The sequence below is a fragment of the Meles meles genome, chromosome X, assembly GCF_922984935.1.
Source record: "Meles meles chromosome X, mMelMel3.1 paternal haplotype, whole genome shotgun sequence".
NCBI lineage: Eukaryota > Metazoa > Chordata > Mammalia > Carnivora > Mustelidae > Meles > Meles meles.
The window spans coordinates 46209814-46235604 of NC_060087.1; the positions used below are offsets into that span (position 1 = coordinate 46209814).

Below are 25791 nucleotides of genomic sequence, written 5' to 3' on the forward strand. Positions count from 1 at the left end.
GTGGTCAAGAAGGGAGGAGGAGCTCCAGGCACAGGAGGGTTTCACCTCATTCACCCGTGGGACTCACAGACTACACTCTGCACCTCACGACCGAAGCGCTCTGCTCTCTGGGAGTAGAGGGATAGCTGGAGCTGAGATATGTAGCTTTCTGGAGCTGCTCTTAGCTCCTGCTGTGCTGTAGATGAGACGGGGTGGGGGGGCTGGAATCCGCCATGGGGGATGTAGAATGTGGCTGGTCCATAAGCAGAGGTTCGTGAAGGACGCTTTCACCTGGTGGAGGTTTCGAGGACTCTGCACTTGCACCCGTGGAGCGGACTGTCCTGCCCAGGCGTGGCCTGGAGGATGAGACCCAGAGGCAGAGGTATTTGCAGATGCCAGCTGAGTGAGGTAAGGCTGAGGCAGCCAGGGAGCACCAGGTCCAGTCCACGAGGAGGGAGACAGAAGTACAAGTTACGCCCGCCTCCGTGACCGGCATCGGCAGCTGGACCTGGGGGACAAGAGTCATCCCTCCCTCAGCGACCACCGAAGGCACTGTGAGCCACACAGGTGAGTCACAGGACCCCCTTTCCACATCATCAAACAGACCTGTAAGCCACAAAGACCCCTTCCTCATACTGGGGAGGAGTGAGGGGTCAGGGGTGGTGGAAACGTGGGACTGAGCATTTGTAGATGTGGCCCCTCAGCGACTGCATAGGACCACATTTATTTACCATATTCGATGTAAATGGATGGCTTCCTTTCCCCCCTTGCCTTCCAGTCTGGGGGGTGGGGGCGGGGGACACTCAGTCACTCAGGTCAGGAGACTAATGGAACCAAAGCGACCGGGTGGTCTGAGGAGCACCAGTGAGTCTGGGATCTGAGCTCACCACCCCCACTGGCTTTCCTTCTGCCCACAGTCTGTCCAAGCAGTCATGTTAAAGGAGATTCGGGGGTCCCTGTCTCATCCTCTCCTTGAACTCAGGAAGCTTTTCCCTCCACAGATGGACCCCCAGAACAGATGACAGAGAGAAGGGAGGCCCACACAGACACACACACAGTGGAGTAGTTGACACGGGTTGTCAGAGAGGTGAGCTGGGCCTCCTTGTGGCCACCCTGCCTCCACAGGCCATTTCTCCTTGAACAACACAGACACTCACTTCAGGGCCCGAGTTCTGGAGCTGAGCTTCAGAAAATGTGTCCAGAGCCAGGGCAGGATGCCTGGAGGAGCGTGCCTAAAGCCAGTGGTTTTCATTAGAAGGAGGAGAGATTTTCCCTTCGTAATTCTTTTGAAGGTAAATCATGTGAGTGTCCTCCAGAGAGTTGAGAGGCCTAGGTGAGGATCTCAGTAGTTGGCTGGCAGAGCCAGAACTAACCCCGAAGATCTCCCTCCCACCCCCCGCCACCTCTGCTGGGTGCTCTGAATATCCTTTTTTTTTTTTTTTTTTTAAAGATTTATTTATTTGTCAGAGAACACAAGGACGGGGAATGGCAGAGGGACAGGGAGAAGCAGGTTCCCCGCTGCAGCAGGGAGCCCGATGTGGGGCTAGATCCCAGGACCCTGGGATCATGCCCTGAGCCGAAGGCAGTTGTTTAACCAACTGAGCCACTCAAGTGTCCCCGGAATATCCATTCTTTGAGGGAGATCCACCCCAGGTCGCCTCAATCCGGCATGGCCCGAAGCAGGGTTGCGGGCTTTTGTCTGCGGGGACCAGCAATCAGGCTCCCAGTCAAGGCCACATTTCAGGTCTTCAGCTGCTGTCATTGGTCCCTTAGTGTGTTCTCCGTGGTGAGAGCCCATCAGGTTCTGGCCGCAACACAGTCAGGCAGCAGGAACAGTGTTGGACAGGCTTTCTTTATAGGAAGCTAGAGGACTTAGAAGGGACTAGCTTATGAACTTTGCCCCCCCGTGGTTCCTGTAGCTCGAAGGTCATGCTTTCTAGCCCCCTCCATCTTTTTTTTTTTTTTTTTAAGATATTATTTGACACAGAGACAGACAGCAAGAGAGGAAACACAAGCAGGGGGAGTGGGAGAGGGAGAAGCAGGCCTCCCGCAGAACAGGGAGCCCAACGCAGCAGATGCCTAACAACTGAGCCATCCAGGTGCCCCTACCCGCGCCCCCCCCCATGTTAATGAGACAGTGGTGCCCTGAGGCCCTGGAGTCTCTCAGATGGAAACCAGGGTCTAGTCCTGAAGACGCCACCGTGCTCTCGTGTCACTCTGGGGAAGGAAGGGGTCAACCAGGAGCAAGGGTTTGGTGTCTTTTTAGAGTCGGGTTTTGTCGGGCCTCCCTTCCTCATCTGGCCTCCTCACAGAGTATGACCTATTCCTCACTCCCTCATCCAGCACGGAGAAGGAGCTTTAGAAAGATGGGGTTTCCTTCACAAAACCCTGAACTCCATGGCCACAAAGCAATGGCCCAAGTGGCTTTCAGTTTGGAGCTTGTCCTTCTCCTGAGAGCATTCGCCTGAGTTCCTGCACCGTGGCCTGGCCAGGCACCCTCATGTAAGATCTTGGAACACCCCGGACCTGGGCCACCCCCAGTACTTGCAACAACCCGTGGGAACCTGGGCCCTGCATCCCCTTCAAGGTGATCTGAGGGCTGCACTCTGGGCCCAGCTTTGCAGGGGACAATCACATGGCGCTTCCGTTCTGGGGCTTGACGGCCCCGCCTCTCTGTTCCTCACTGGGAGGACCCGAAAGCCCGGCCTCCTCACCACCAGACAGGACACGTTGAGGCCGATCTCGTGGTCAGGCCTTAGTTTTACAGAGCGTTCTAGTCTAGCCAGGCCCCGGCCGCCGCCGAGGTTGCCCCGAGCCGAGAAACATCTTTGGCGCAGACCCTCGGTCTGAATGTCCTGGCCCAATGCCCATGCCCTAGACCTGCCATCGCCCCAACCCCAAGCCCGGGCCGTCCAGTGCCCTCAATGGCAGCACTGCTCTGAGCGTCCCTCCTGTCCTCGGATGTCACCTGTGCCACAATTCCCCAGTCCGTCCCCCTCCGTTTCCCTCTCGTCTGACAGCTCAGTGTGGGACTCTCCCCAGACACCATCCATTGTGGTGTTTACCTGGACAATGATGAATCTTGAAGCTGCTTCTCCGTGGGTCACAGGGGCAGGAGTGGGGCGGGAGAGACGTGACAGAGGACGGCTCAACCCCACTGCTGTGCTGATCCCACAGCTCTGCCTGCAGCTTAAAGAAACACTCACGAGGCTCGTCCCAGCTCTCTGCTCCTGTCATCGAGTCAGGAGTCCCCACCATCCACAGGGGTTTCTGGAACGTGCATCCAGCTGTGTTTCTGACTTGCTTTGGGACAGAAAATAACAGCCTCTGAAAGCACACAGCCACCTGCTTCTACTACCCTGTGTCTCTGATTCCTGTCAAGCCAGGTTTCTTGACAGCGTAGACCAAAGAGTAGACTTACTTGGCTCCTTCTGGATTCCTCCACGATGTCCCCCACCCGTGGGTCATCCCTTTGCTAAATTCTCCAAAGAGCTCCATGTTGCCAAACCACAGTACCCAGCGCCGTCTTGGCCACGGTCACATTGCTTGTTTGCAAAAATGCTGTGGTTCCTCGGCTTCCAGGACAGCAGCCCACCCTGGCTTTCCTCCTGCCTCGCAGATCATTACTTCCAAGTCTCTGTTGGCCCATTCCACTTGATCCCCTCCAAAATCTCGTTTTGTTTTTTCTCCCAGGGTTCCGACCTCTGCCTTGTGCTCCTCTCATTCCTTACATGATCCGTGGGTGACGACACCGCCACCTGACTTGTTTCCATCTGGATCCCCTTGTATGCCTATGGCTTTTCCCATCAACAAGTCTACCTGAGAAATGTCTGCTGGCTCCCAGAATCCCTGTGGGTTGAACCTATAGGGCATCTCCACTCAGAGGTCCCACAAGCCTTACCAACCTGCAGACGACACCAGAACTCGAGTCCCGTCTCACGGGTGGGCACGGCCATCCACCCACTGCCTTAAGGGAAAATCCTGGGGAGGCTGCTAGGTGTGCTCTCCATTGCCTCACGACTCTCTGGGACCTGCTCGGGAAAAGGCTATACCATGATCCTCATGCTGCCACAGGGGTCCCCAAAAGTCCCCTGTGAGGGCTGCTTCTCCACAGATACACTCTGAGCATGTCCTCAGAATGCTCCTGGTTTGGGTGGGTTCCCCACAGGAATTCCCAAGGAGAAGACCCGGGCCCTGTAACACATCCGGGAGATAGAAATCCTCATCTTCTGTAAGAACCCACCGTGTCAACTCGATGATGGAGGCATAGCAGGAAGCCCGGGATTTGCAATGTGGAGTTGAGTATCCGGAAGCAATCTCTCAAAGACAATGTATGGGGAGACTCATGTCCTTGGGTGAGCAAGAAACAAGGGATTGCTCAAATTTACTTTTCATCCTAAACACCTCAACCTGTTAGGGCTCTTATCGGAGCATGGGAATGAGTTTGAGAACACAAAGTATAAAAGAAAGTTAAAAACGCGACCCAGGAAACTTGGCAACTAAGCCTGACAGCTGAGCCATCTCCATCAACAGAAACAAATCTCAGCCAACGCACTTTCAAAGAATTACTGAGATCTGTCTGATGAAGTTATCTATACAATGTCTCCTCCCATTTTAAAGTAGCTAAGCACAAGGGATCCTGACAGGAAATGAAAAGTCTTGTATGTTTCATGAGCAAATCCAGGGTTTTAACTTCAAACTTTGGTTTTCCGGAACTTGGAGAGCAGCAAATACAATGACAGTTTTAAAGCCCACATTTACTTTGACGTGTTTCGCCTCTCCTCAGAGAGCCTGTGAGATCTGCCAACCCCAGCGGGTGAAGATGATGCTCGTACACGCAGGCAAGGGGACCATGCCTTTGAGGTGGAGATGGGGTGGCACCAGTGAGTCCCTCAGGTGCCCCCAGGTCTGTGGTTAGGAGCACCCTCAGCAAGACGAAAGAAGACGAAAACCTGCTTGCCTTGTAAGGGGAGTCTCCAATTTCCGACTTGAGGTTTTCACCTTAAAGATGGTTCTGTTTCCACAGCTGCAAACTAGGTTTTCATGGGAGTTTCCAAATCATGCTCTCGCTGAGGCCACATTCCGGACTCCCTTACTTCAGACTCCCTGGGGATGGAGCACCAGTGTCTGTCCCTCTTTTTTTTTTTTTTTTTTTAATTATCAGTAATTTTAAAAATTTTACTTCCAGCATCACTAACATAGTGCTATATTAGTTTCAGGCGCAGAGTACAATGATTCAGCAATCCCGTACGTCACCCGGTCCTCATCAGGACAAGTGCACTCCTTAATCCCCGTCAGCTAGTTCACTGGGCCCCTCACCCCTCTCCTCTCCAGTTACCATCAGTTTGTTCTCTATAGCTATGAGTTTGTCTCTCTCTTTTTTGCTTGTTTTTTGTTGTTGTTAAATTCCACGAGTGAAATCATATGGAACTTGTCTTTCTTCTGACATATTTGTCTTAGCATCATACCCTCTAGCTCTGTGTTTTTGTGAGTGGGGAGATGTCATCTGTTCTATGGCTGAATAATACTCCATTGTATATATGCACACATCTTCTTTATCCATTCCCCTATCCGTGGACGCCTGGGCTGCTTCCATGCTTCGGTCATCGTAAACAATGCTGCTATAAACATAGGGGTGCATGTACCCCTCGAATTTGTGTCTTTCTATTTTTGGTCAAATGCCTGTAGCTGGACTGGAGGGCAGTTCTATTTTTAACTTTGGGAGGAAACCCCATACTGTCCTCCAGATTTGGCTGCACCAGGGAAATAAAGGCTAAGATTTACATACCACAAAGTTTACCCAGTTAAAGGTTCCCGTGCAGGGACTCGTAGTAGATTTACCGAGTTGTGCAGCCTTCACCACGATTCAGTTGTACAACATCTCTGCCCCTCCAGAAGGACCCTGTGTCCCCGTCAGCACTCAGGTCCCACTCCTGCCTCCAGGCCGAGGCAACATCTAAGGTAATTTCTATCTCTTGCAGGTCTGCCCTTTCTGGGCACTTCTTGTAAACGGACTCAAGCTTCAAGAGTGGGCTTGTGTGTCCGTGTTCTTTCACTTGGCCGGACACTATGGAGGCGCATCCACATTGCTGCAGACATCGGGGTCATCCGTCCTCACAGAGCAGTGGCATCTACTGCCAGGGTAGGCCACAGTCTGATTATCCTTTTACCAGTTGACAGACTTTTAGACTGTCTCCCCTTGGTTGCCGGGAACGTCTGAGTACAAGCCTGTGCTTGGACATACGTTCCGTTTCCAGTTTCTCCACGTCCTCATTCTTTGTCTCGCATGACTGCGCCGGCCGGAAACTTCAGTCCGTGTGGGAAGGAAACGACAGGACCCAGCCTCCTCGTCCTAGTCCGGATCTCAGAAGGAATGCATTCATTCTTTCACTCCTCAATACGGTATGTGACATGAGACTCATTTTTCTTCTACATACCCTCTACCAGAGTGAGGACGCGCCTTTCTAGCCCTAGTCGGCTGAGCGTTTTTATCACGAATGGATCTTGAGTTTTGTCAAATGTCTCTTCTATGAAGGATGGCTATGATCTCTTCCTACAGTGGAACAGAATTCACCAATGAGGCTATTGACAAAGAGCTGGTCTAGGGCTTTCGTCTGTGGGAAGTTTTGTTTGTTTGTTTGTTTTTAAGATTTTATTTATTTATTTGACAGAGAGAGAGAGAGAGATCACAAGTAGGCAGCGATGCAGGCAGAGACAGAGGCGGAAGCAGGCTCCCCGCCGAGCAAAGACTCCGATGCGGGGTCCGATCCCAGGACCCTGAGACCATGACCCAAGCCGAAGGCAGAGGCTCGACCCACTGAGCCACCCAGGCGGCCTGGGAAGGCTTTTAATTCCCAAATTCCATTTCTTTACTTGCAGTAGGTCCATTCAGATTTTCTCTTTGAGCCTTCTGTTTCACCTCCATTCTCTCCCTGTATTTTCTTGCCTCCCCATGGCTCTGCCTCTCTCTCTGGTCTGGAAGCTGGCATGCTGAACATTTCTAGATGTCGCTGGATCCTGGCTCCCAGTCAGGATCTTGGGGACCATATGCCGTGTCAGATGGGACCCTCAGATGATGCTCGTACACGCAGGCAAGGGGACCATGCCTTTGAGGTGGAGATGGGGTGGCACCAGTGAGTTCCTCAGGTGCCCCAGGGTCTCTGTGGTTAGGAGGACCCTCAGCAAGCCCCAGGTCCACAGGGCCCCAGCCCGATCCTTCCCGCTCCTCTCGTCTTGCGGCAAGACAGCGGCACAGGGGATCCAGGACGGCTCTCGCCACATGTCTGGGTGTCACAGCTCTCCCTGATTAAAGGCTCAAGTTCCCGAGGGCCGGGACCGTCTCGCCATGACTCCTGACTCCCCCGCCCCAGCAGGCAGCCTAGCACAGAGTCGGGGAGGCAAGGGAGATCAGGAAACCTTCACGAGTGGCTCTGCACCTGATGGTGGCTGGCACGGCTGCTGGGGTGAGGCCACCTCGTTCCTGTCTCTGTGAACTCTGCGGGGTCGGGGAAGACCAGCCCTGCCCCCGAGCATCCTGGAGAGGACTCAGAGATGCACCTTGTAAGACTTGGTGCTTGCAGCTGGGAAACGTCCAGCCAAGTCACCGGTTCTCCACACGTCACCCGCAGCCTTTATGGAGGTTACAGGTGGTGAGCGGGTGGAGAGTGCCCGCTCTGAACGCAGTTCGCCTTGGTTTGTGTGCCACTCCCCCTTGCGGTGCCTGCAGGACACCGAGTGAGTCACCTCACCTGTCCGTGCTCTGCTTCCCCACCCACCCACCAAGATTGAGGTCTTGCTCCACGAAGGGTCTTTGGCAGCGGATTACGTGAGCTGAGATATGGAAATATGTAGCATATTGTCTGATAGCCAGGACACCATCAATAAAGGGAAATGCCATGTTACTCCTGCTCACCACACCCCAAATGACCAGTCTGCACTGAGGCCTCAGAGATTCAGGAAAGAAAAGTCCTGCTTGAGGGCACCTGGGTGGCTCAGTCGGTTAAGCGTCTGCCTTTGCCTCAGGTCACGATCTCAGGGTCCTGGGATCGAGCCCCGTGGCAGGTTCCCTGTTCAGCAGGGAGTGGACTTCTCTCTCTCCTCGGCCCCTACCCTCCCCACTCATGTTCTTTCTCTCTCAAATAAATAAATCAATAATAATCTAAAAAAAAGAAAAAGAAAAAGAAAAGGCTTGCTTTATTTACCTTCTCCCTGCAAGTGGGAGACAACCCTGGCGGGGTCAGATGAGCTCCTAAGCTCTGGGACAAGATCCCAAGTTCAGAACATAAGAAACGTACCTGTGCTCAAGTCACCTCCCTCTGCAGGAGACTCACAGATGTTGGCAACAACCCAGCTCCGGGGACTACCTAAACACAGAGCCTGAAAGAAAGCAATTTACCGTCCATTCAGAGGAACTGCACGGGCACTTCTTGGGTACATAGCCCTGGATCGCGCGCGCGTGTGTGTTGTGTGTTGTGTGTTGTGTGTGTTGGGGAAGGAAGGCAGATGGATTCTTTTATGCCTCCTGAACTGAAAAGGCACATTGTCTAAATCCTAAAATGACTCTTCAGTAACTGAACGATGCTCTGGTTGTCCCGCAGCAGGCCCGGAACTGGTATTCCCACGCACCAACCCAGCGACACCAGGCAACGGAGGAGGAGTGGCACCTGAAGATCCTAAGGCCAGGGGAACCGGCACCATCCCGCGGGACCTCCTACCGTGGGCAGCGGACGCTGCCTCCTGCTCTCTGTGGGCAGGAAGGCTCTCTTCCCCTTGCTCCTGGATGATGTGAAGGCTGGTCCCACTGCAGGGCCGCAAACGGTGACGGGATGCTGTCCCCGGGTGCCCTCCCCAGCCCCTGCTGCGAAGCCGCACAGTTCAGAGCTCCTCCTCAGAAAGTGTGATCTGCTGCTCTAGGATTTAAATGTTGTGATCTCAGATCTAACAAAGAAGAAAGCAACAGGGATCAAGAAACCAGAACCCCAGAGCTATTTTCCATTCACACGTGTATTTATTTGGTGTGCGTGATGAGGGAAACCGTCAGAAATTCCGCATAGGGGAATACTATCAATGTCACGAAGCAGGGAAACGTGGACCTACAGTTAGCTCAGCACATTCACGATGGCTTACACAGAGAACACAATGGTGAACCACCACGTTCCAGTTCTACGTCCCTTTCCGCGCCTGGCTTAGCGCCAGATTCTTGGAAGTGGAGCCCAGCTGAGCGCACGGGCATCCCAGCAGACCTAGTGCTGCTTCTGGGAGGCAGTCGGTGACACGGCACAAAAGCACATGGCCGTCATCAGGGCATTCATGCTACAGAGAAACCCTACATCTTACTGACAACGAGGCAGGGAGGAGAGTCAGAGATCTGGGGTGGGAAAGGGACAACATGCATCATGGGAGCCGTGATACAGAAGTTAAGGGCCCCTGGTACGCAGCATCCCCTAGAAAGCCCCACGGTGATACAGAAATTCCAGGCAGGAAAGAGCAGGACCTTCCCGGGATTGGATCCATGCTCACACGGACAGAGTGTCCAGTCCTCACGCTGCTCTTGTTCCTCCTCTGACTTCTCTGAGTGCTCACTCTTTGGTCCCCAAAAGGATTCCACGCTCAGGATCTGGCCACGCCAGCCTCCACCTCTGAATCCCTTGCGATCTCTGTCACGCGAGGACGAGAGCCTCAGTTTTCTTTCAACCACTGCTTTAGGAGCCTCTGGAACATTCTTTTGCTTTCCTGCTGCACCTCCCGTTGGAGTTTCTCCTCTCTCTCCTGCTGCTGGAGCACCCCATCGGGCAGAAGGCCGGGCCGGCTGGTCCCCAGGCTGAGGGTCAAGCCACTGAGGCCCTGCACCAGTGTGTCCCAGGAGGAAGGATGCGGGGCCCCTTTCCTCTCTGCAGGCATCCCAGAGGCACTGGGCCTGTGGCTCTGGCAGTATCGACATTCACATCTGAATCTGTTCTGATCTCGGTCCCCCAAGGAGGAGATCCTGGCCTTCCTCTCGACCTGGTAAGGCGCCACGTGATCGAGGTGTCGCCGTCTCATGTGCCCCAGAAGGGTTCTCTTCCTCTGAGGGGACGCTGACCTTTCCCACCGCCTCTCTTGGAGGGTTTTCTCATCCCTGTAGCGCTGCTGGAGCAGCCCCTCTGGCAGAGGGGCAGGGTGTTTTGTGCCCGCACTGGTTTTGAAGTCACCGAGGCCCATCATCAGCAGTTCTGAGAAGGAAGGAGGGGAGGCTGCTGTGACTTCCCGGGAAGTCTCTTCAGAGATCATTGGGGAAGATTCAGGAGTCAACGTGGAGTTGTATTTCTGGACTGGATCCATGGAGGTGTAGTCGGTGCTCACAGCGCCACCTGGTCCTTGGGTCTAGACAGGAAGGAAGGAAGGAAGGAAGAAGATGAAGGTTCTCACAGAGATGGAAGGTAGCGAGGGATGCGCACAGCCGGAAGAACCCAGACTGCAGCACGTGGTGATAAAAGGAGAGAGGGAAAAAAAAAAAAAAAAAAAGAAGAGAGAAAGTCCGTTATAATTCCCCTGACTTAACCTTTGTGTGCCTCTGTCTCCTATCTGTGAAATGGGGACAGTAATGAGCCCCGGTTGCGAGGGCTGTTCTGCGCTCTCAGTGAGATAATGCGGTTCCAAGAGCTCAGAATACTGACGGCACAGAATCAGAGTCTCAGAAGCGAGATCCGCTATCGCGTCCACGTGACCTGTCATGGCCAATGATGCCCTGCAGTCAACCACGCTAATCCCCTGCTGACGTTTTATGAACGTTCTCAAACATCGTTTTAACAACAATCCATGGGTGACCGGCATGTGCTCTCCTTCTAGGTGTTCGTGTACCTTCGAAAAGCAGACTTTTGCTAAAATCAAAGCATTTCCACCACAGGGAAGGACACATTCTTTTCCATTTTCACTGGCTTTCACCTACTTAAAAAGGACACTCAAGCCTGTGGAAACCATTTCAAAATCCATCCCCTGTAAGAATAAATAAGAATTTACCAAAGCCTAAGAACAGAAATCAATGGCATTTCTAACAAGGCACATTAGAGGGACTCACATCAGAAGTTGCCTCTTTGAAATAATCAATAAAACTGATACACTTCTCACAGGACTGATGAAGGAAAAGAAGAAAAACAGAGAGGAGAACAAAGCAAGATACATTCCACTTCCTGCTTTCTAGCCATATGGCAAAGCCAGAGAAATCAGAACAGTGTGGTCCTGGCATAAAAAGCGACACCCAGACCAACAGAACAGAACTGAGAGCCCAGAAATGACCCCAGGCGTATATGGTCAACCAATATTTGACGCAGGTGTCCAGAATACTCAATGGAGAAAAGACAGTCTCTTCAATAAATGGTGCTGTGAGAATGGAATATTCACACGTCAAAGAAGAAAGCTGGATTCCTGACTTAGACACACAACAATTTACCTGAAGTAGATTAAAGACTTCAACGGAAGACCAGAAACTATAAAACTCCTAGGAGGATACAGAACAAAAAAGCTCCTCGACATGGGTCTTGGCCATGAATTCTCGGCCCTGACCCCCAAAGCACAGAAAATAAAATCAAAAAGAAAGCAGCGGGATTACATGTAACTAAAAAGCTGCACATCAAAGAAACCACCACCGGTGAAAAGACAGCTTATGGAACGGGAAAAGGTATTGCAAACCATGTATCTGTCCAGGGGGTCAGATGCAAAATATACAAAGAACGCATACAACTCCACGGCAAAAAGGCTAGTAATCCGATTTAAAAACGGATAAAGGATGTGAACGGACATTCTTCTAAAGCAGATGTACAGATGGCCAGTAGGGACATGAAGAGCTGCTCCAAACCACTAATCGTCAGGGAAATGCAATTCAAAACCACAATGAGCTATCACTTCACGCCTGTTAGAATGGCTAGCAGCAAAAAGACAGGAGATAAAAACGCTGGCTCGGACGTGGAGAATAAAGAAATCATGGGGCGCCTGGATGGTGCAGCCGGTTGAGCGTCTGACTCTTGGTTTCGGCTCAGGTTGCGATCTCGGGGTTGTGCAGTCAAGCCCCGCATCGGGCTCCACGCTCAGCAGGGAGTCTGCTTAAGTCTCCCTCCCCCTCTGTCCCCCCACCCCAGTGCACTCTCCTCAAATAAATAAATCTTAAAAATAAAAGAAATCTTTTGCATTGTTGGCAGGACTGCAAACTGGCGCAGTCAGTATGGAAAACGGTATGGAGATTCCTCTAAAAATTAAAAACAGAACTACCATATGATGCAGACATTCCATTCCTGAGAATGTATCTGAAAGAAATGAAACTACTATGTCAAAGACATATCGGCATCCCATGTTCACAGCAGCATTATTTACAATAAGCAAGACTCGGGACCCAATCTAGGTGTTCTTGATGGGTAAATGGATCAAGAAAACACACACACACACACACACACACACACACACAGGATTCAGCCATAAAAGAGGAGGAAATCCTGTCATTTGTGACAACAGAGATGGACCTTGAAAGCATTATGCTAAGTGAAGTAAGTCAGAGAAAGACAAATACGGTATGACCTCACTCATACAGAGGACTGGAAAAAACCTCCCACATTTATAGGAACAGGTATCAGATTTGTGGTTATCACAGGTGGCGATCTGGGGAGGGAGGAATAATTGGAGGATGGTGGTCAAAAGGAACAAACTTCCAGTTACAAGATAAATAAGTACTGGGGACATAATGTACAACAAGATGACTCTAGTTAACACCGCCATGTGGTATAGATGAAAGTTGTTAGACAGTAAATTCCAAGAGTTCTCTTCACAAGGAAAACACCGTTTTCTTTTTCTTCTTTTTCCATCTATAGGAGATGGTGGATGTCAATTAGGCTTACTGAGGTAATCCTTTCATGATATGTGTAAGTCACAATATTATGTTGTATCCCTTCTGCGCTGCTCTGTGTCAATTCTATCTCAAGAAAACTGGAGAAAGAGAGAGAAAAGAGGGAGAGAAAAAATAGGTTACCAATAGCAGGAATGAAAGAGGACATTTAGCTAGAGACCCAGCAAATATGAAAGAAATAAGAAGGCAGTGTTACATTCAAATCTGCATATATAAATGCGACAACTAGCAAACTGATAAACTATTAAAACTTACCTGAGGCAAAATAACGTGCACAATTCCGTACCGTTTACAGAAATTGAATCGGTTGTTTAAAACCTCTGACGACAATCCCAGACGGTATTGCCAGTGAACTCTCCCAAGTATCGACAGGAAAAACAGACACACGCAGAAATTCTGCACAATTTCCTCCAGAAAACGAAGTGAAGGAAACACTTGCAAGTGATTTCTGTGGCTAGAGTTTCACTGATACCAAGAAAGGAAAAACTACCAACCAACATTCTTTCTGAGCACAAGCACAAAATTCCTCAACAAAATGCCAGCAGTGGTATCCAGCAATCTGTTCAGAGAAAATACACCATGATCAAGTGGGTTAGCTCAGGAAAGCAAGGGAGGTTCAGTAAGTGAAAACCAACTAAGGCAATCCTCAGATCTGGCATATAACTGATTAGTCAATGTCAATTGACTAATTAGTCAATTACAGTTTAAGATGAAAGATTAGAAAGAAAAATGACAGACTCCATGCTATGCCTATCAAAACCCCAGTGGCATTTCTCAGTAATAGAAAAACAATCCCAAACGGCATCTGGAACAACACAAGACCCAGGACGGCCAAGGCCACCCTGAGGAAGAACACAGCTGGAGGTACCAAAGTTCTTCACTTCCAAACATAGTCTGAAGGCTGGAGCAAGTAAAGCAGTACGGTACTGGCAGAAAGACAGACACAGACCAATGGAACAGAACAGAACCCAGAAATAAACCCAAGGCATAGACAGTCAACGGACCTTGACGAGGACGCCAATAACACGCAACGGGGAAAGGACACTCTGTCAAACGGCGCTGGGAAAACTGGAGGCCCACGTGCAAAAGGATGACACTGAACCCTCTGTTACGCCACACACGAAGATCAACCCAAAGGGGACTGAAGATTAAATACAAGACCCCACACTGGAAACTCCTGAAAGAAAACACAGAGGAAAAAGCTGCAGGACATGGGTCTTGGTGACGATCTCGTGGAATCAACACCCACGGCACAGGCAAGAAAAGCAAAAACAGACAAGTGGGGCTACATGCAACTTCAAAGCTTCAGCACAGCAAAGGAAACCACCAACAAGGCGAAAAGGCAGTCTGCAAAATGGGCACAACATTTGCAAACTACGGTATCTGACAAGGAGCTGATTTTCCCCATGTATAACGAACTTTTCTAACTCAATAGCAAGAAAACAAGCAAACCAATGTAAAAACGGGCGAAATATCTGCATAGACGTTTCCCCAAAGAAGACACACAAGTGGCCAAAAGGCATGTGGAACGTGGCTCCACATCCCCAATCATCAGCGAAAGGCATGTGAACACCACAGTGAGATGTCGGGCTGCACACGTGAGGATGGGTCTCGTCAAACCAACTACCAAACACAGCAGATCACAAGTGTCACTGGGCAAGCAAGAACACGGGAACCCTTGTGCCTTGTGCCCCGTCGGTGGGATGCAAACTGGCACAGCCACGACAGAAAGTGGTATGGAGGTTCCTCACAAAGTTAAAAGTGAAACTGTCACAGGTGCTTGTTCACAGCAGGGTGCCCGCCTCCAAAGCAGCAAGAACTACAAAACCAAAACCCCTACCATGTGATGCAGCAATCCCACCCCTGGGTATATGTCCAAAAGAACGGAGATCGGCATCTCCAAGAGACGTCCGCAATCCCCGGGTGCACTGCAGCTTTCTCCAACCAGGAGCCAGGAGACTGGAAAGCACCCACCGTCAGCCAGCAGAGGAGCGGATACAGGAGGGGTGGCACACATACACGATGGGACGTGAGCAGCCGCCCGAGAGAGGAGGAGATCAGACCATTTGCAGGCCAGCTGCTATGGATTACAGAAGCAGGACAGATGATGCTGCCGCTTACTCAGTGCCTTCCACGTGCCAGGTAATGTCAGCTACATGGTTCCTATCTATTGTCTCCTGCGGGTCTCCCAACAAACCTCGGGGAGGCAGAGGGACCCGGAGCAATTTGAGGCTGAAGGAGAGAGACTGATGTGGCAGGGTCTGCCCTGCAATCGGGTGAGACTGTCAACCGAATGCCGGGGTACAGGGAGGGGAGTTGGAGATCAAGGCAGGCATCAGGACACAGAGCACTGCCGATGCCACGCGGCACTCCCAGAGCGTCCCATGCTCTGTTACCTGCCCTGCCCTACCCTTCCCCTTACCCACCCCCCACGGCGCCAGAAGCAGCCCCTAGCTATCTGAGGACGGGACGGGAGTGACCTGAATTCATACACATGATGGAACATGATGTATATTTGTGTTCCGCCAAACGGGAGACCCACAGTGGGAAGGCCAGCCTTCTGGTGAGGGGTCATCCGTGCGTGACACCAAGGATGAGAAGACAGTGGCACAGAAAGAGAGTCTCTGGGGCTGAAGAGACACGTCCGATGCCATCTCCATGTTCTTGGCCGTGGCTCATTCAGTGTGAAGCATCACCTGCAACCTACCCCGTGGCGGCCTCTGTGGTTGTAATGACAGGGGACGTGCCAGGCCCAATTCTGTGAACCATCTCTACATGACCTCATTATGTACTCAGAAATGCAACCTTCTCTGTCTGGTGGTGTTATTACAAAGAATAACAAACCCATTTCACAGGTGAGCAGAGTAAGGCACAGAGGGCCAAGTAAATTCCTCCAGAGGACGTGACACTGGCAGAACTGGGTTGGAAGGAAGGGTGTCTAGGGTCAGAGCTTGTGTCCTTACTCATTATATGGTGTGGGTTCCACAAAACAACAGAGAACCAGACCCCATGATGCTCACCGTATCAGGAAGTCAGCTTCGTGCTGTGAGTAAGGAGACCCCTCTGCAAACAGGCCTGAGCACAAAGGCAAGTCACAGTCCCACAAACGAAATCAGAAGGGTGGGTGCAGGTGGGCACACTCTGGGGTCCAGTGATGCCATCAAGGACGTAGGTTCTTTCCAGCTCTGATGTGGCCGTTTCTGGAACAGATGTTCCAAGACCAACATCCAGATACAGCAAGGTCCAGTGCAGAAAAGAGACTTCCCAGCCCTGTATCTTTTGTATGAACAACAGAGTTTCCCAGCAAACAGTCTCTTCCTTTCCCACTGGCCAGCACCGGCTCACACCCTCATTCCTCTCATTCAGCCAGGAGGACTGGAGGGTGATGCCACACCTGTCCTGCACGAAACGTTTGGGAAGGTAACGGCAGTGAGGAAGCCCTTCGCCTCTTACCCCCGTCTGGGGATTCAGGCAGCATTTCTATCAGCGAGCCGCCTTCTCCCTCTTTCCTACATCCCGGGCAGCAGACCTTCCGCTGAACTTCCACAACACCCTGCGTTTCCCCTTTCCCAGCCCCAAACCCCACCCAGCCGTCAGAGGCGGACTGTTTGGCTCGCTCACTAGCCCAGGCCCTGGCAGAGTCCAGGGACTTTGTCTTGTTCACCCATCAGAGCCTCAACCTCAGGGGGCACTCACGAATATCTACCAAAAGGAATAAAGGAGAATGTGAGGCCCTTTCTCAACATCTCACTTGATGTATCAACCCCGCAGAATCCGTGTATCTTCCATGGTCCCAAAGGAGAAAAGGCCCGTGCGGGGAGGGTAAGTGACATCTCAAGAGCTCACCTGCAGCAAGAGACGGAACTGCAGCCCAGGTGCATCCTGACTCCGGATGTAAGCGCCCCTGGTGGCGCTGCCTCTCCGGGTGATCTGTAAGCTCCAAAGCCTAACCTAGAAAGTAACCCCAGGGGAGTGAGATCAGTCAGGCTTGTCGAGGAGGCGACCTTCCACCAACAGTGTGAACAGGGAGAGGAGTCCGAGAGGCAGGTATCTGGGTCAGGACTTTCCAGACAAGAGGGAACACTGAGGAAGAAGTGTCTGGAGCAGAGGCTGCCGGGCCACAGGGCAGGTACTGTCGGGGGGCTGGACAGGGAATGAGAGCCTCACAGAAAGCGGGACAGCAGATCCTGCCGGGTGAGGAAGCTTCAACTCAGTCGGCTGGACCACAAAGGATACCGACAGATCCCAGATGCTGAGTGACAGCCTGCATCAGGCTGGAAGGTAGGCAGAGGAGGGCCACCGAGAAGACCATTCAGAGAAGAGGCACGTGTGGCCAAGAGCTGGAAGGACAGTGAGGAAGAGCACCTCCCTGAGAGGCTGACAGCACCCCCCCACCCCCGGACCGACACACCCTTCACCTGGGAGCCCGTGACCCTGTCCCCAAGGGCATTTGCGCTCTAGCCATAGCATCACACCCTTAATTAGCAGCCTGAATTCACTCAACAGTCCACCTGTTGGACACATCACTGTGGGCACCTGCTGTGTGCACCGGTCCCTTGGAAGACATCCTCTGAGCTCACTGGTCCTCCGAGGATCATGATCCAAGTCCCACTGTGAGATCAGAACTGTGGCTGATGGGGCGACAGAGTGTCCCACACAATTAAAAGATCTTTATAGCCCCGCAGTTTTTCTTTTAAGCATCTGCCATTAGAGGTGGTACAAAAGATGCAACCTTCCTCCTCCTCCCAAAGAGAATCTGACTACAGAGATGTCCCGTTTCCTCCATTTGTAATCCAGAAACAGCTGGTGCGATAGCTACCCTTTATGGTGAAGTCACAAGGTCTCCTTGGGTCAGGGTCCCTCATTCGCTGACGAAACGTGCTCTAAGCACCACCTGAACACCATGCGTCAGCTTCCTGGACACAGTCTGGGGATGCAGGGACGAGGTAGGCTGAATCTGCCAGCAGATGACCACCACATGTTATGGGAGAACACTGATGGTGGAATTTAAGTCTCAGTACCTTAGGAACACAAGAGGAGGGCGTCTTCCCCCTCTCCAAGTGTATGCGTGTGTGTGGTCAGGACCCACTTCTCAGGGGTGGAGGCTGATGAGGCAGGCACTCGGATCACCCACATTTCCCAGACCTGCCAGCTGAAAAAACCCAGAGATCCCCACAGGCAGAGCCAGATTTCCGGCCTCGGTCTACCGAGCTCCAACCAGCACTGCCCTCTGTCCAGCTCCGCGGCGGTGACGCAGCTGCCAAAAGCAGTTCCTCTGGCTCTGCTTGCCTCTCCATTCCTGGTCTCTGGGGAACAGAGTGGGACTGGTGGAGACCGAGTTTGGGGAGGCGGGTGGATCGCAGAAGTCCCTCTAACGTGGCAAAGGGCCTCTCTACAGGGGAACGCTGGAAGCTGAAGCCCTGCTCGGCTGTGGGCTCTGAGGCAAGAAGCCTCCCACGCCAAGGAACTCCAGGGCTGTTGCTTCGGGGCCGCTCCTCAGAGGGCAGACACAGAGTCTTAGAACCTTTCGGGGTTGCTTTACCCTGCCGGGGACCTGCGTTTCAAGGTGGACACCGTGTTGGGACCACGATGACTGTGCAGTGGTGGAACAGAATCTGCATTTCAGCAACTGAAACACAATCCAGGTTTGTCGTCGTGAGCGCCAAGACTGACTTTCGAGTCAGGCAAAACGGAGGTGGGATTTCCAGATCCCCCGTCTCCTGCATCAGCCACTGACCCCTTTTGGCTTGCTTCCCCGTCTAAGGACGCTGGGCTTTCAGACCTACCCGAGTCCCTGGGTAATCACACAGTATCTACCACGCACACCTTAGCTCCTCAAGACCTAGGCTGCGGGGAAGAGGTAATCACACCGCGCCCTGTGTTAGAGACACGTCAGCAATGGAGGAAAGTGGGCCAGGCCCCTGGGAGTCTAGTCCCACCCTCTGGCCGGGCCTGGGAGTTGCGGCGGTAGTGGTGGGACTGGTGGTTCCACGTTTTGTCTCGTCCAGGGCACACACTTCTTTTCATGCTGCGGTGGGCTGTGCTTACAGGGGTTGTAGTGAATGCGGGTAATCCTCATAGCTGAGTTGAGTCTATGGCAGGGAGAAACCAGTGGTGGGTTCATACTCTCCACTGGATGCTCGAGGGACCAACAGAGTTTCCTCTAGGGCTTGCGGGCACCCGGTGGGGGCCCCTAGGAACTCGTACAAAAGCACTGTCAGACTCCCTTGGAGAGTTCCCACAGGAGCAGGCAGCTAATCCTTGCTTCCTCCACGGCCACAGGGACAAATTAATCAAAACCCTTGTAAAGGAAAGACCAGTTCGTATACTTTCTCTTGTCCCACCAGAAAACTCAGACTGCAACTTCCACTGAAAAACTAGCGCATCAAAACAAAGTCCACGGGAGGTGGCTGCAGGCCTGCTCAATGTCCTGGGTCACAGGTGCCCTAATGACATATTCTTTCCATGTTTCTGCTTATCCCTCCTCGCCGGAAGGAAGGACCCCTTCACACTGGAAAATGTGGGCCACATTCCAAACTCCGAGTCACGTGGATCCAAGGCTCCATGTAAAATGAGGTGAGATCTTTGCCGAGTGTAATCCTATTCTAAGCAAGGAAGCCTTTTCCAGAAAGGCCAAATTGCTGTCAGATTGCATTTCCAATTAGCTCACTGTGGTCCAGAGTAAAACCTCTGTTCATTTGGGGGCATTTACAACAGAATCTCCATCACTTCTTTTCAGTACAAAGTTCTGTGAACAGTGCCTTTTATCCAGGTACTCCTCGCGTTAAGTGGAAATTGCCCTCTACTGAGCCTGCGAGCTGAACACAGGTAGGAATCAGGCAAATGAAGTGAATCCTCGATCCACAGGGGATGGCATGCGTGGGGCTGGGGAAATGAGAGGCAGAGAGAAGAGAGAGCGTCTGGGTTCACTGGCCACCCGCTGAACAGAAAGAGGCAGAAGGGGGCTGAAAATGTGGTGTGGGGTGGACCAGGAGGCGGTGTGCTGAAGACGAGGCATTTGAGGGTAGGCAAGGCCTGCTGTGTCGAGTCCAAGAGGCAGATGTGATCTTAAAAACAGGAGGATGCCCCTGCAGAGTTTTGAGCAGGGCAGACAAGACCAGATTAGGATTTAAGAAAGGTCCCTCAGACAGTGGGATGAAAACACTTGGGGCCAAGGGTCAAGATTGGTGGTGATTATCAAGCACAGAGGAGGGTCATCTGGACTAGGGATCGAACCGTAGTGAAGGAAGAAGTATCAAGATCTTATTTAGAAGGATGGAGGAAGTTGGAATGACAGGCCTTAGTAACTGAGGGGTGGTGAGAGAGGCAGCAAGGAAGGAGGGCTTTTTTTTTTTTAAGATTTTATTATTCATTTGACAGAGACAGAGATCACAAGTGGGCAGAGAGAGAGAGAGAGAGGAGGAGGAAGCAGGCTCCCTGCGAGCAGAGAACCCGATGTGGGGCTCGATCCCAGGACCCTGAGATCATGACCTGAGCAGAAGGCAGAGGCTTTAACCCACTGAGCCACCCAGGCGCCCCGAAGGATGACTTGATTTTGAGAGAAACAGTGTGAGAGAGAGAACGTGAGCAGGGGGAAGGGTAGTGGGAGAAGCAGACACCCCGCTGAGCAAGGAGCCCCATGCGGGACTCCCAGGACCCGGAGATCATGACCTGAGCCAAGGGCAGTGCTTAACTGACTGATCTACCCAGCTGCCCAAGGAAGGAGGGGTTTAAGGATCAACGGCCTAAGCAGCTGGGTAGAAGGTTGCTTTTCACTGAATTTGGCAACACCGGAGGAGATGCAGATGTATAGGGAGTGCGGGTGGACGCAGTCAGTTCTGGACACGTGGTGTGTTCTCTGCCTCTGCACTCAACCACTCAGTACCTCAAATACTTGGGGGAGCTGACCCAGCTTCTCTGTGCCTGAGATGGTTCACCTGGAAGGGAAGGATACTAAAAATTAGGAAGAAGAGCTAATTTGTTTCATTTAGTCTAGGAAAATATTCTTCCTTTGCACAGCACAGAGCTGTTTGGCAGTCAGGTACTCCTTGGGTCAAACGGGATTCTCTCTACTTATCCATATATTGGTGGGTTTTACTTAACTGCCTTGTGCGTTTTCAACACGCAGCATGGATTGTCAGTGCTAAAAGAAAAAAAAATTCAAAGCAACGTCCTGAAAATACACGAGCCATAGGTTAGCCCATCAGTCCGTCTCAGAAACACAGGCCCCTTTCAGGCCCTTCAGTCTTCCTCTGGGAGGCTCACTCCCTACGAAGAAAAGACAAAACCACCCCGCCGACACACACTGACCTTTAGATGGGGTGCTCTCCAGATTGCAAGAGCTTGAATAGACAAGTTCTCTGCTAGTTTTGTTTTTGCCTTTGCCAGCGTGCATGCGCAGCCTACGCAAAACCCCTAGTAAGAAAACAAAAATTTGTAACACAGATCTCACGCGTGGCCCCTGCAAGGGACCTACCCAGGCTGTCATGGAGAAGCCCCTCCCTAGTCAGCCCACCCAGCTGAGAACCACATGCGTCGTCGCGCGACGTGACCTGCAGCGCCCGGAAAGGCTCCCGGGGACCACAGGAAGTACTCGTCCTGTGCAGTCACTCTGATGCGTACTCGTCCTGTGCAGTCACTCTGATGCGCCGCCATGGGGGCAGGCACAACCCCCCCCCCCCCGCCCGCCCCGGCACTCTCATCAGGGTTTCCATGCACCCAAGCCGAGGTCCACGGAGATGCGCCCACTGTGCCCCCGGACACTCCCGGCTCCCTCCCCGCCTCGCGCCGCCCCGTACAGCCCGAGAAAGGCTAAAAAGCACCTGGCTTCGGGGGCCCCTGGGTCCATTGCTATGACGTCACGCAGCCTCTCCTCTTTTGGGGAGTGTGTACGCCCGCGTGGCTGGTCTGTCTAGGAAGCCGGGAGGACTTTTCCTCTCGGTGGTCTTAGTCTTAAGCCTTCCATTTTTGGGAGGCGCCCTTCACAGCCTGGGCTGAGGAACCGAGGGGGTGCGCTGGCCAGCGGGGTGGTGGGAACCTGATCCCAGGAAAGAACGAGCAAAAGCGAGGGCCTGAGCGAGAGATGGAGAATCTCCCTAAACAGGCCGTGCGCACATTAGTGTCTCAGGACTAGCGTTCTCCCTGAGCCATGCGCGACCGGTGCTGTCTGAAAGAAGAGCTGTTTTTCTCACAAGCCCTTGATCAGCTGTATCAGGACTGCGATTTGAGAATCTGCGTATGGCGTAGTTCTCTTTTCTCTAATTAGGTTGCCATTTTTAGCGGAGATGAGACTGAGACGTCTAATGGGCATTGCTAGAGCCCGGGACATCACTGGGCTCCAGTCAGCGTTCCACGGGGTCAGAAAGAGTCTGTTTCCTTGGCAGTGCCTCCTGTATTTCCTGAGAAATTCCATCTAGGAGGAGAGGTGGGGGGGGGGGGTGCGAGGGAGAGACACACACAGAGAGGGAGGCAGAGGTGTCATGACGTGACACAGGAAAAGACATGCTTTTAATAGGCTCTGTGATTCCTACATTGTTTACAATTACTTAGACCGCAGTAATCAGATTATAAGATGCAGCCTATAAGATCTGGAGAAAGAAGGCATCTTTGGCTGTCTGGTCGGCTGGAATACAGCCAATCCTGACAGACATCTAATGTGATCAGAAATTTAGTTTTATAATTAGTCACAGGATTCCATTTACATTTCTAATACAATTTCCTTTTATTTACTACTGGGTGTACTGAGTGGTGTGTGTGTGTGTTTTAGGGTTGTTTTGCTTGTTTGGTCAAAAACAAAACATAACAAAAAACAAAAAACATAACATAACAAAACATAACAAAACATAACAAAAAAACAAAAACATAAAATTGAATGCCTTTCTTGCCTGAGCCTCTCAAGGTACCAGCAAGAGAAAGGATTTTAAAAAAAGATCCCGTATTTGAAGGAAATTTCCCACAACTCTCTATCAAAAGGCCGCAGGGTCTCTTACCTGGAACCTCTTGGGATTCAGTAAAATGTCTTGTGAATAGTATCTTTAGGGAAGCACTGGTTCTGGTGTTTTTAGTTGGATACTGACTACCAGTTTAAATATTTTATTTTATCTATTTGACAGAGATCACAGGTAGGCAGAGAGGTGGGGGTAAGAAGGCTCCCTGCTGAGCAGAGAGCCCGACGCGGGGTCTATCCCAGAACCCTGGGATCATGACCTGAGCCGAAGGCAGAGGCTTAACCCACTGAGCCACCCAGGCGCCCCACTGACTACCATTTTAAACTGTACTTGAGATTTGCATGAAATAGGTAAGTTACAGCTCTGGATTGGGAGAACCCAACTCTAGGGAAGGGTCTGAGGGAAGCACACCACAGAGAGTCAATGGTCGAGAAGCCAGGTTACTGGGAGCTGGAATGGATCAGTCCTGGCGGTTCATTCAGATCGAGCTCCGTCTTTCTGGGCAGCTGTCAGACTGAAACATTGGGCAGAGGTCACAAACACCTCAGGTCTGAACTCGGTATGTGACAACGTCTCTCAGTCAGGATATAAACAGACACATGGTCAGAAGTTTCAATGCCTGCAACACAGCACCACAGACACAGGAGACCTCACCCTGGGACCGGGATATCCCCCCCCGCTGGGAAGCATCACAACCTGGACACAGACTCCCAAATACCTCATGGACCTCACACTACAGCTAGCAAAACCCAAACGATCCCAATAACACACCGAGGGAAGCCAACCACACAGACTCACTGGCCTAGACAAGGAAGTCAGGTTGTTGGGAGCTGGAGTGAATGAGCTCCAGACCCAGGAATGGGCAGCAAGGAGACTGCAATGCACTGGACATACAAGATTAAACAAGGCACAGAATTCAAACTCCTGGAAACTCAAGAAATGAGGAGAGAGACAAGAAACAGCTCAAAGACAAATCAATTCTAAAATACAGACCCACATACATTTTAGGAACCTAACAACCTGTGACATAGAAAGTTAATAGCTCACAGACCACACACCCTGCGTGTCACACAACCACAGAGCTCACGACCCTGCACGGAGACGCACAAACAGCACAGAGCACCTGTACTGTGAACACAGAGCTTACTCGGACACCCCCGTCCTGTGACAAATAACCTTTGTGATCTCACAACCTAGAGTATGGACCCCCAAGCGCTCAAATATGCCAACCTCGACACACACTGTCAGGAGAGCTCAAACCCTAATTCCTAAAGTACTTCACGGCCACAGCCCCAGACACCTTCCATGCTGCACCCTGCACCCATAACAGGTCCAATACCTCACACGCTGGGAGGAAGCCCTAAACAGCCCAGAGAACTCTCACTTGGGACACACGGCACTCCACAGCTCAGTGATCTCACACGCCGGCACACCCTCACACAGCTCAGACATCTCAAATCCTGGACAGATCCCAAACCAGCTCAGAGGAATGACATCCTGCTTCTCAATACGAAAAGTCACCCCATACAAGACAGATGTCAACGAGAGCCACAGTGAGGTCTCACCCAGCCCCAGAAGTGAGATACAGAGACCGAAGGGCAGAATTACAGAGAGCCTTTCAGGAACACGGCTGTCTCCAGGGTATTAGCCCCTATCCTAGTGGGCCCGTCCAGGCACCCGAGGAACCTCCTTTTCCAGAGGATGGATGACTCACAGGTTTTGCCATTGCTGGCTGTTTCTGGACAAAGACAAGGCTGCACTAGGCCCAGGCCACGCCCAGGAGGGCAGCCCCCGCCCCCAGGCTTGACACACAGTGGAGCCCTCCGCCCATCAAAATAGGGATATCGTCTAGGCTGGCAGTGTTCATACCATCCTCAGGAGACTCACACTGTCCTTAAGGTCCCAGAGCCCACCTGCTGAGGAGCGAAAGCTGTGGAAGGTGGAGCAGGACAGTCCCATGCTGCTCAGGGTAGGTCCAGTCCCCGCCACCCTGCCTTCAGGAAGGTCTGGCCGGCGGCTCATTCACCCTGAACACAGTGCTCCCTTCACCCTTCTCAGCTCCTAAACCCTGCAGGCACTGCAGCCACCTGGTTTTCCCAGTGTCCACCGGAGCCCCGAACAGAAGGGACACCTTCAGCCAGCAGATCCTCTGCAAGCCAGTGAACACGAGTCGGGGAAGGAGATGGTGAAGGGGTTCACGTTGCCCTGCCAGGTACACATGCCACAGACCACGTACCTGACCGCTGAGGGGTGCCCCTGCTCCACCCACCCCTCCACCTTATCATCTCCCCAAAGAGGAAACCCGTCCCCTCCTCTCAATCCCTAATTCTGCTTTAAAGGGAAAGGTGGCACGAGGGTCTCCAGTTCCTGCCAGGCTTTGTGCAAACTGTGAGGCGCATGCATTTCCCCCCTCTTCTCGCCCCACGAGGCCAACACCAGAGCAGGGCTCTTTGCTCACACGCATGTATCTACTGTGAGGCTGTGGAACCTGGGGACAGAGGCTAATATGGGCCCAACTGGTGCACCCTGTCCTCCTCAGGGGACACACACACACTGGCCCAGCTCTGAGGCCACTCCCCAGGGAACCGGGGAGCACAGGAACCCAGTCTTGCATCTGCAGCCTTTCAGACTCAGGTGTGAATACAGTCAGGACTGGTGAGAAGTTCACTGACTTGAGAAGCCCCCTATGTCTTACTTACCTACTCTCACCCAAACATCTCCTGTCTAACGCTTAAAGGCCCATCATCTAAGTGTTCACTTCTTTGGGCTGAGTGGGTCACTGTCGGATTCCCTGGAGAAACCTGGTCTGGAGAATGTCATGAGTATGTCTCCGAACGATCTCTGCCCATCCAGGACCCACATGTAGTCTGCTGGGCACATAACGGGCCACTGGAGAAAGATTTCGTGATTGCTTATTGGGCGCTGATACCCATATTGTGGGATCCAGTATCCACTGTTTAAAAACCTAACTGGAAGACAGACCGGAGGACAGAA

At 52.1% G+C, this 25791-nt stretch overlaps 1 protein-coding gene across 35 annotated transcripts in view; it reads right to left on the bottom strand.

Annotated features, from left to right (window-relative positions):
- Window positions 1-8966: 8966 nt before the first annotated feature.
- The window catches only part of FAM156A (family with sequence similarity 156 member A), a 41246-nt gene continuing 24421 nt past the window's right edge, over window positions 8967-25791 (bottom strand). For 7 of the 35 annotated variants that reach the window (XM_045995909.1, XM_045995907.1, XM_045995905.1 and 4 more), the window contains 3 exons: window positions 21161-21265; window positions 16697-16801; window positions 8967-10341 (listed from right to left, as the gene is read on the bottom strand). In XM_045995909.1, coding sequence (XP_045851865.1) covers window positions 9658-10341; window positions 16697-16801; window positions 21161-21265 — 894 coding nt within the window. In that variant the 3' untranslated portion in view covers window positions 8967-9657. Of the gene's footprint in view, window positions 10433-12842; window positions 12931-15870; window positions 16250-16696; window positions 16802-17361; window positions 20260-20735; window positions 20788-21160; window positions 21266-25791 lie in introns of those variants that run through there. The other 28 variants (XM_045995941.1, XM_045995934.1, XM_045995932.1 and 25 more) reach the window with 18 other exon arrangements.